The sequence below is a fragment of the Zeus faber genome (assembly GCF_960531495.2).
Source record: "Zeus faber genome assembly, chromosome: 3".
NCBI classification, from domain to species: domain Eukaryota; kingdom Metazoa; phylum Chordata; class Actinopteri; order Zeiformes; family Zeidae; genus Zeus; species Zeus faber.
In genome coordinates this window covers 28315098-28325097 of record NC_137190.1, presented here as the reverse complement: position 1 = coordinate 28325097, position 10000 = coordinate 28315098, and the positions used below count along the sequence as shown (strand labels likewise).

The 10000-nt window shown below is 49.0% G+C and overlaps 2 protein-coding genes across 2 annotated transcripts in view; one reads left to right on the top strand and one right to left on the bottom strand.

Annotated features, from left to right (window-relative positions):
• cyp19a1a (cytochrome P450, family 19, subfamily A, polypeptide 1a) overlaps window positions 1-1161 on the bottom strand; it is a gene marked incomplete at both ends in the record, with an annotated part of 3286 nt that extends 2125 nt beyond the window's left edge. The window contains 4 exons of the mRNA XM_079997315.1: window positions 110-304; window positions 384-538; window positions 620-770; window positions 987-1161. Coding sequence (XP_079853441.1) covers window positions 110-304; window positions 384-538; window positions 620-770; window positions 987-1161 — 676 coding nt within the window. The remainder of the gene's footprint in view (window positions 1-109; window positions 305-383; window positions 539-619; window positions 771-986) is intronic.
• Window positions 1162-4969: 3808 nt separating this feature from the next.
• gldn (gliomedin) overlaps window positions 4970-10000 on the top strand; it is a 5763-nt gene continuing 732 nt past the window's right edge. Inside the window, exons 1-11 of the mRNA XM_079997438.1 lie at window positions 4970-5002; window positions 5225-5862; window positions 5980-6031; window positions 6149-6166; window positions 6326-6424; window positions 7039-7158; window positions 7986-8111; window positions 8250-8333; window positions 8424-8549; window positions 8680-8830; window positions 9352-10000. The exon at window positions 9352-10000 is cut by the window's right edge and continues 732 nt beyond it. Coding sequence (XP_079853564.1) covers window positions 5290-5862; window positions 5980-6031; window positions 6149-6166; window positions 6326-6424; window positions 7039-7158; window positions 7986-8111; window positions 8250-8333; window positions 8424-8549; window positions 8680-8830; window positions 9352-9817 — 1815 coding nt within the window. The 5' untranslated portion in view covers window positions 4970-5002; window positions 5225-5289 and the 3' untranslated portion in view covers window positions 9818-10000. The remainder of the gene's footprint in view (window positions 5003-5224; window positions 5863-5979; window positions 6032-6148; window positions 6167-6325; window positions 6425-7038; window positions 7159-7985; window positions 8112-8249; window positions 8334-8423; window positions 8550-8679; window positions 8831-9351) is intronic.

Genomic DNA, 10000 nt, shown 5'->3' with positions numbered 1-10000 from the left:
AAGTGTTGGTTTCAAAATGGTGTTAAAAGCTGCAAGGACGAGCGTTTTCAATCAACCCTTGAAGGCACGCGAACAACAACGGCCAAGGGTTACTCAGAGCTGTACCCACCGTTGACAGGTACTCCGAGGAACAGCCTGTTGGAGATGTCCACCACGGTGCCGCGCAGCAGACTCAAAACATCCACCCGGCCCAGACTCTCCGCGGGCGCGCCGACCGGGTGGGCTTCCTTCAGGCCGTCCAGGTGAGCCTGCGTGGAGGAGACGCACACCTCCACCGTCTGCTGCAGCCCCGGACCCGTCAGCGCTAAAACACACGGGCGATGAGATCCTCGACGAGTTCGCGGTTTCGGAAGTAGGGTGAGCGCAGAATGGGAAATGTTTACCTTTGGCGAAATAGGCGCGCGTCTTCTTCCACAGGGCGAGGTCGCTGTTGAAGATGATGCCTCGCTCGTGCATGCCGATGCAGCTCAGCCCCAGCTTGCTTCCGAAGCGCGAGGTGTAGTGTCCGTGCTTCAGGACGTGGTGCACCGCCGACGAGCTATTCGCGCGGGGGAAAAAAGAGACACTTTCACTGAGAAGATCCGCAGCTATGTTAGCGTTCCTGCCGGTTGATGCCCACCTGCTGAGTATGACCGTCTCTTCTCCGTCGATCCAGACCCTGACGACGTCTCCGTACTTGTTGTTGTAGTAGTTACTGGCCGTTCCGATGCCCGTCCAGATGAAGCGCAGATAGGAGATTAGTGGCCCCATGCCCAGGCAGAATGGAGGGCCTGTCACAGGAAAGAATATCAAAAATAAAATAAGTACAAACAACACCATTACACAAGCAAAAAAAAAAAAAGACCCGAACACAATATTCAATCACGATAAGTTCTCCAAATAAATCCATTGACGACACCTCCGGATGGGCGTCCTTGAAGACCAAGCAATGGGAACATGCATTCAATGGACGTGGACGGCGAAGGTACGGCGAGGCTGTGACTGACCTGGAATGGAGGTCTTCTTCTCTTTGTGGCTCCATGCGACAAGCAGCAGGACGAGGAACAGCAGCAGGAACCTCGTGGCCATGAAGGCGGCCTCGGTTCCCGCCGCCGCCGTGGCGTTCTGCGAGCTGGGAACCAGCAGCTCGCCCATCAAGGTGTTGAAGTGCAGGGGAATCATCGTCCATTCGCAGACCGAGAATAGATCCATGCAAACGGGGTTTCGGACTCGCCACTGATTCTGGCCCACCCTGAGTTCAAGTGAGCCGTCTTCGCGGCAAGTCCTCGCCTTTATAGCCGGCGCGAGCTGGTTGCGAGCCAGGTCAGGGCGATGCAAAAGTCATAACAAAACAGGGAAATTTTCAAACAATTTCCCGGCGACCTTGAGGGTTGGACCGCTGCCAGTATCCTTGAGGGACTGCTGGAGGGACTTGGCGGATGCGTGCGGCATTATGGTCTCATGTTAACGCGGGTCACCTATCAAAGGTGACCTCCGACCCCCTGGTCCGTGGTGAAAAGAGGCATCCTGTAAACATCAAAGGGAGCCGGAGAGGCCTCTCACGGCCTTGTGGGAGAGCCCATGGGAGAGCACCTGGGCCTTTGAGAGGAGGAAAGGGTAAAATGCTTATGTTTTATTATTATTACGGCTTTATCTCCCCCTTTCGCAAAGAGGAAATTGAATCCTCTGCGCTTTGCCGGGAAACATTCAGGCCCCTGGTTTGTCTCTCGCAAATTACGTCCATCCAGTAAACAGTTTTTTCCCCCACAAACTCAATGAAACCAACGACGGTCGCGCATTTTCTGCACTTTCTTATAGTCGTGACAGGTTGATGCATCGGCAACATAATAAAGGTAAATGAGTTTGCCACGGTGAATTAAATGGTTTATTTTATGTAGTTGTCTGTTTGCTCAGTCCTGAGGTGGAGATGGGAGTGTGATGACATCCCGGTGCGTAAGATCTCCTCCGTAGGGCCACCAGCAGATGGAGAGAAAGAGCAGTGAGATGCTGCTCCTCTCCCGTCTCTGTCGGGTTCTCTGTATTGTTGTTGCTATTGTGCAATGTCTATCTGACTGTATCTCATTTGCACACTGTTGATAACTTGCTGTATCACAGGGCAAGTTTGATCAAAGCCATTACAACCACTCGTCCGGATCGGAATTGGTTTCGATCCGTACTGACAGAAAGGATATTATCCTAAAAATCCAAAATTTACAGGGCGTTCAAAGTGTCCGTCACACCTCTCCCGACTTGTAAGGGCAGATCGCTCCGTAAGCGCTTTGCTTGGGCATTTTGCGACAAAGACCATGTTGTTGGGGCTAAGGTCGCCGCTGGAACATTTTAATGCGCATAAAGGACTCTGTGAATTCACTGAGCGCCTACGCCCCGGCCAAAGAATGCGCGGCGTTCAAACGGGCGTCTGTGCGCTCGGGGGCCCGTTCCTCGATAACGCGGGCCCCGGCGTGACGACCGAAGATCTGGATTCTTCTGCATGAATAAGGCGGAGCCCCCCCCCCCCCCCCCCCCCCCCGAGAGAGAGAGAGAGAGAGAGAGAGAGAGAGAGAGAGAGAGAGAGAGAGAGAGAGAGAGAGAGAGACAGGCCCCACCGGCTCCGACCGAGACGAGGCTCCGCAGAAAAAAAACAAAAAACCCGCACATGTTAATGTAACCTCGTGTCCACCGCTCTGCGTTGTGGTCAACCCCGTCTCTGTCTCCCCCCGCAAAGTTAGAACGGGAATTGTCACAGTGTTGATCTGTGTTCATGGAATAAAGAGGGAGACTGCTGTATAATCACCCAGTGAGTCATACAGGCTACAAGACTCCGGTTCACAGCCAGGGGCAGGGAAGAAAGGGAGCCGAGGAAGAATGTTAGAAAGTAAATCCGTCGTCATATAACTTCCGGGGCTATCGCACCGCAGCGCTGACATTTCTTGTCTATTACAGAGGCTGTAGTAGACAGATGTTTCCGACGGCGCTTTGGAGCAATAGAACATAACAACTCATAAAAACTTGAATTCATTATTCTATGGCATTTCTATGTGTCCAAGCACATTCAAAATGAAGTGGCTTTTTAAAAAGATCTTATTTTGGTCAGATATTGATATGTTTTCACCATACATTACTCCTCGTAAGCTAGGCTTGCAACCTTAATAGGATTAGACTGATGAAGGAAAACAACAAAACGAATGACAGTGAGTGAAAATATTACACAATTCTGTTTACAACTCATATCAAGTCAGATGGCGATATTGACTAGTCGCTATTAATAAGGGTGCAAAAAGTCGATTTTATTCAAAGTCAAATCACTTAATTGAAGTCAAAACGTGCACTGTAAACATCCTTATTAAATCACAAAATATGTGTTTTTATGTTTCCTGTACTGTTTACTGCATGCTGTTGTGGAAATATGAGCAGATGTCTAATGGTGACCTACAGCCCGGGGTGCTGGCACAATAACGTTCAGGCTCTTCACGCTCAACTGCAATCATGGCCTTCCAGAACGTGTGCGCGCGTGTGTGTGTGCGTGCGTGCGTGTGTATGTGTGTATGTGTGTATGTGTGTGCTGATTTAGGTTTTCAAGCGGGCATATGTGACGCGCCACAGCTGCTAGACTGTGTGTGTGAGAGCTTCATAAACGTACCGCAGTTTCAAAAGGGCCAATTAGCTGACTCACACCCAAATGGGTGCCAATAGAATAACCAGCACAACCAAAACGATACACTTCATGTCACCTCACAGAGTTTTGTTTCTTGGAGTCGAAAAGTACAGTGTCTTCAGTGACCGACCATTTTTGTTCTGGTGCAATGTCACCTTTTTTTTTTTTTCGGTCCAAATCGGAGCAATGGAAATGGGTCGTCGCCGTGGTCGCTTGATGCGAGGGCCACGGGGGCGAGGAAGGGAGTCAGCTCTCAGGGTTTTTTTCAGGGAAATCGCCGCCGGCGCGGGAGAAGCAGAGGAACTCCGAGGAGCTCGACCCGTCACTCCGGTTCGATTTAGGAAAGACGCTAACGCACGGTGATGTGCAAGGGCGCCCGTTTATTCGCTGGGTGTTGTCTTTGCGATCATTTTTAGTCTGAGACTGAGTTCAAAAATTCATATTTCTATAGATTTCATGCATAACATGATGCTTCAATACAAAATGCATTTTGTGTGTTCACATGATTACCCCTTACATGTCATTTTAAACAAATTTACACAAAATGTTTTTCTCAGGAGGGTTTGTGTAGGATGTAATATATATATATACTGTATGTAATGATGAACAAGATCCTAAAGGTTGATCACTATTTAAAACAAATCTGAAGGAAGACAAATCTAATATTCAAAATTTGTCATTTGACTTTATTTGTTTATCGTAGACATTTTAATTGAATATTTTTGTATCTTTTTGAAATATATTTCTAGTCAATCCAGGATGCCATCACATTAGGAAATACAAACTGAGTCCAATGGCACACACACACACACACACACACACACACACACACACACACACACAAACACACAAAAGTCACACTCATTTGAGTTCTTGGAAAACTATCGGCCTCAATGCTACCAAACACAAGATATTTGTTTGTGTGCATGAATATGTGTGTGTGTGTGTGTATATGCTGTGTGTGCAAGTGTGTGTATGCGTGCGTGTGTGTGTGTGTGTGTGTGTGTCTGATGTGATGTCAGTCTGCCCACGGCAGGGCACTAGAATGGATTGTGCTGAATTTAAATCAGGTGACTGAACAGGCAGGGTTTCTTATTCCCAGACAAGCCCAGAGTATTGTGTAATGCCAACTCCTACACACACACACACACACGCACGTGCACGCACGCACACACACACACACACACACACACACACACACACACACACACACACACACACACACACACAGACATACACACACACACACACACATACACACACACATACACCACAGATCGCAGATCTCAGATATGGAAAACCCCTACTCCACTTGGCGCTCCACACAAGGACAGCCGTTACCACCCTGACCACGGAGAGACCACCCCGGTAAGTGGACCGCGTCGCTTCAGTTCAGGGTGATTCAGCATCTAGTCCACACTGGACTGACTAGAGCGGGCCAAGATATTTAGAGGGTGTCAAGAGGTTTAGCAAAGTACCTTTTCTTTTTTTCTGGACCAGGGAAAGACTTGTTGGTGCTGCTCGGGGTTTGAGATCTATATTTTTCCTCGGTTTGATACATTTCTGATGGGCCTTTCTGCACCAAACTAGATTTCCGGAGCCGACGCTGGGATTGTAGCACGGCTTCACAGCTGTTCCTCGGTTCCTCTGGGCGTATGCCGTCGACGTTGTCGGGAGAGAGTCGGAGAAAGGGAGCGGAAGGAGTGACCATGTGGATCCCGACCCCCAGCATGACCTGGCCCCAGCGGGCTGTGCTGTACGGCACGTGCGCCGTGGCCCTGGTAAACACCATGGGCCTCCTGGTGCTCCTGGTCCAGCAGAACCTCCAGGGAGTTCGGCTGGAGCACACGGAGGAGAGGCTGGCCGAGCTTGAGCAGAGCTCGGTGGTGGAGTTCTTCCAGGAGGTGCCCAGGAGATCAGCGGCATTGCGGGCTGGGGAGCATCCGCCCCAGGACCAGGACCAGTACCAGTACCAGTACCAATACTCCAGGAACAAGAGGAGCCAGGGGCTGGGGAGGGAGCTGGAGAAGAACCTGAGCCACGAGCTGACGCAGGGAGTGACCACGGGGGAAAGTCACCAGCACCACCACCCGCTGCAGGAGGCGGGAGAGGAGATGGGAAAGCAAATGAAGCATGAGATGAAGAGAAAACACAGGCACCATCGCGGCCATCACAAGGCAGAGGTGCAGGACGACATGATGATGATGATGACCTATTCCATGGTCCCGGTGAGACGGAAAGTCACAGCGCTGTCCGTGGGCAGTGAACTATCGTGAATCCTCATTTTACATCCTCCACAGTGGGACATAGGATATCATTGAATAATGGTTGCTCTTTCTTTCTAGATCAAATTGCTAATTGATATTTGCAACAGTACGAAGGGAGTCTGCATTGCTGGTATGTTTCTATAACTCAATTATAACTAATTCCGCATCTAGTTATTTTAATCATTTAGATTTATTTGAATTCATGTTTTTATATTAATGTAATTCAAATTTTCCTTACATTTTGCAGGACCCCCAGGACCTCCCGGTGAGAAAAAAATGTTATATTATAAAATTATCCCATCCCATCATTCATGATATAAAACCATGAACAGCCGTGTTAGTTACCGGCCTCATTGACCCATATGCTCATTGACTGTGTTCTTTGCACACGTGCCCACGGTTAAGTTGTGCTGCCGTACCGTAGGTCTGCCCGGTCTGGACAGCATGCCCGGCTACAATGGGACTGATGGCATCCCCGGAGTGAATGGAGAGCCCGGGGTGGATGGAAAAAGAGGAAAAAGAGGTATGGAGGTCGTTTCGGTCCCTCCTGAAGAGCCATTTGTTACCGCCGCCTGGGGTGATGCTGACCTTTTTTCACCAGAGATGTATTAGGACAGTGATACAGTCAGATGGTTGAGTGCAAGCTCGGGGTTAAGATGCGCAAAGTGCACAAATATAAGTACACACACACACACACACACACACACACGCACACACGCACACACACACACACAAACACACACAAGCACACAATGCCTTCGGAATACACCAACTGCACAATCAGTTCTTTAGACGCAGCGTGAGTCATAATGACAAGTCAGGCTGAAGATCTCCTTTCACCGTGGGTGCTTCCCTGCAAATGAAACATTATTGAGCTGGAAGTCAGGCGGATGAAAGAGTCTTTCTTTCATTCTTCTCATTCTCAGCGATGTCATTCATGTCAGCGTTTTTTTGGGGATTCAGTTGAATGGACCAGGATCCTCTATTCGGCTGCATTCTTTCGCTTTTGCATTCTGCACTTCAGTCGGCTGCCCAAAAAGCGAGCGCCATGAAGGGCGGTGATTCAGTACAATGACACTCGGCCGCTCACAACTAGGCGTACGGTTATGTAATTATTCCCAAACTTTCGCGCCGTAGGGCCACCGGGCGAGAAAGGAGAACCGGGCGAGAAAGGAGAACCCGGCGAGGGAGGAGAAGCGGGAGAGCCGGGTTCTCCCGGAGAGAAGGCTCAGCCGTCCAACGATGTCATCATAGAAGGCAAGTAGCACCTTGAAGGTCTGGTTGCCTTCTCACGTTTTGTCAGTGCTTTGGTCAGGGGCAACATCTTGATGGTATTTGTAGTAGACTTATCACAACGGGATCAAACGGCGAATGAAAGCCTCAGCTATATCGTTTTTGCTCGTAATGGGATCATTACCAAACATCATCTTAAAAGGGGGCGACAGTTGATGTCACCACGAACCATAACATGTTTCTATGAGTCACTGAGTTCAGGAGAACCCCTGGGGTTTGATGTTCAGTTTGTGTCTTTGACGGAGTATGTTCAGGATGTATGAGTAGGTTTTGTTTTTTTTAATGGTCGGTCATGCAGAAGTTCCCCCACAACACATTTCTTGGATATAGTTTTTGTTATAGTATTGCTTGATGTGAACATTTTCTGGTATTTCTTGAGACAAACCATTGGGGCGGTTTATCCTATCACGGATATCCTGAGCTAAAACATGGGAGGTTTAGGATGTATGGCCATTGTTAGTTAGACATCTGACATAATTGAAAAGACATGATCTAAAATGAGAATTGGCAGGATGGGGTAGTTAGAGGGGAATGATTTAAATCAAGACAAAGCTTTTGAGTTTATTTGCAGATGTATTCAGAACTGCATAATCATATTGAAAAATGAAAGAGGAGCGTGTAATAAATACATCATAGTTTAAAATGATCTACTTTCACTGGTCTATCACCGGGTAATAACTACCAGTTGATCACTACAACCTCAAGATTTTATGCATGTTTCCCTTTTTTGTTCCCCAATTTCAGTGTAATCTAAAGGTTTACCAGATGTTGTTCTCTGTGAATACACACAGGTCCTCCAGGTCCCCCAGGCCCTCCCGGAGCCCCAGGTCCCATGGGCCCCGCCGGACCCCCTGGGCCACAGGGGCCAGCCAGGAACAGGAGCCATCGCTCCCACCTACATGCTGCCCAGACCATGGGTGAGGAGAACACAATTTGTAATCCTTTGTCCAAATATTACTTTTAAGCCTGCAGCTGTTGGTTATATACAGAAAGATTGAGGATTTTGCAATGGGAATCAGATCTAATAACATAACATCCACATTGGGTGCTTCCAGGCCTGTTACACGCAGTCCCCAACGATGAGACGTCATCCGTGAAGGAAGCTGTGAAACTACGCGCGGTGCCGGCAAAAAAGAACGGTAGGTACCTTCCAAGCTGTCCGTGCCATTGTTGAGGCTTAAGCAAACATTAGCGCCACAAAGGGTCATGTTGTCTGGTCGGCTCCACAGAGTGCCTGATCAAGTCCCTGATCAACCCGAGGAACGTGACCAAGATGGAGAGCACGTTTGGCACGTGGATGAAGGACACGGCCCTGTTGAACGACGAGCGGATCTGGGTGGCTGAGCACTTCTCTGGTAGGACACTGAGAACTTTTACCCCCCTCCCCTCGCGGCGGTCTCCAAAACAGTCGTCTCCCTCGACGGCCGCCTGGCTCTCGTTCCAAATGACCTTTCAATTAAACCTGTTTGCGTCTTTCCTCGCCAGGCCGGGTGATCAAGGAGTACAAGAGCATCGCCGCCTTCCAGAACAGCAGCAGTGAACTGGTTGATGTCAGGAAGTTCTACCAAGGCTGCGGCCACACGGTCCACGATGGATCCTTCTACTACCACATCGCAGGGACGTCCAGCATCGCCAGGTGGATAACAGGGAATGTCGTAGGGTTAGGGGGGATGGTGACTATTGGCCCTTTTATAAGATATGACCGAGCAGGTAGAGGCATTGATTAGAACAACTAGGAAAATCTACGAAGCTCAGAAAATTGCATAACTTTACTCAAACATAGTCTTAAGGACAACATTTAACTATTTCACAATATTGAAATAACCAAAATTCCAGATGATATCTGTTCTCCTTTTAGGATATTGATATTATATCGATATGCTGCGCATCCTTAGAATATCCCCAATGGAAAAACCCAAAAGTAACAGCCGTCTAAAACATGTGGGATGTTAAAGAATTCATTTTCCTTCCTTAATTTTCTTGCCTTTTTCTCTCCAAAATTGAAAATTCATTTTTTTGCTGATCATTATCTTCAGACCCCAAACGTACGGTCAAAATCTACAGAATCAGTAGAGGCGGTGAAAATGTTCCACTGCTCCACGCTTGTGTCCCCGCGTAGACCTAGGTCGGTTAAAACTCCTCTTCGTCTTGCCCCAGATTCAACCTGCAGTCCAAGAGGCTTCACACCCTTTCCATCGACAACGCCTTGTACAACAACCTGACCTACCTCCTCGCCAACTCCAAGACCTACTTCAAACTGATGGCCGACGAGAATGGCCTGTGGCTGATCTTTGCCTCCAGCGTGGACGACAGCGTCATGGTGGCGCAGCTCGACCAGAAGACCTTCTCCGTCACCTCCTACATCAACACCACCTACCCCCGCGCAAAGGCCGGCAACGCCTTCGTTGCCTGCGGCGTCCTGTACGTCACGGACACCAAGGACACCGGGGTCACCTTCGCCTTCGACCTGCTGAAGGGCAAGCCCGTCAGCGTGACCTTTGAGCTGCGATCGCCGGGGGGCGTGCTGGCCATGCTCTCCTACAGCGCCCAGGACAGGCACCTATACGCGTGGGACCGCGGCTACGTCAGGCTCTACGTGGTCCACTTTGTGTCCGATGACTGAGCCCCTCCGCTTCCACACACTGCGAGACGGAAACATGGCTTTCTTCTTGGTTTATTCCATGTGACTCGAGTGCAGAGGTTCATAATAATCTCTTATACCCATTTGAAATGGCCATGTTTATGTATTTGTAAGAAGAAATATAGAGTGAGAGTTTCCATCAGCAAAGGTAAAATCAAATGGTCT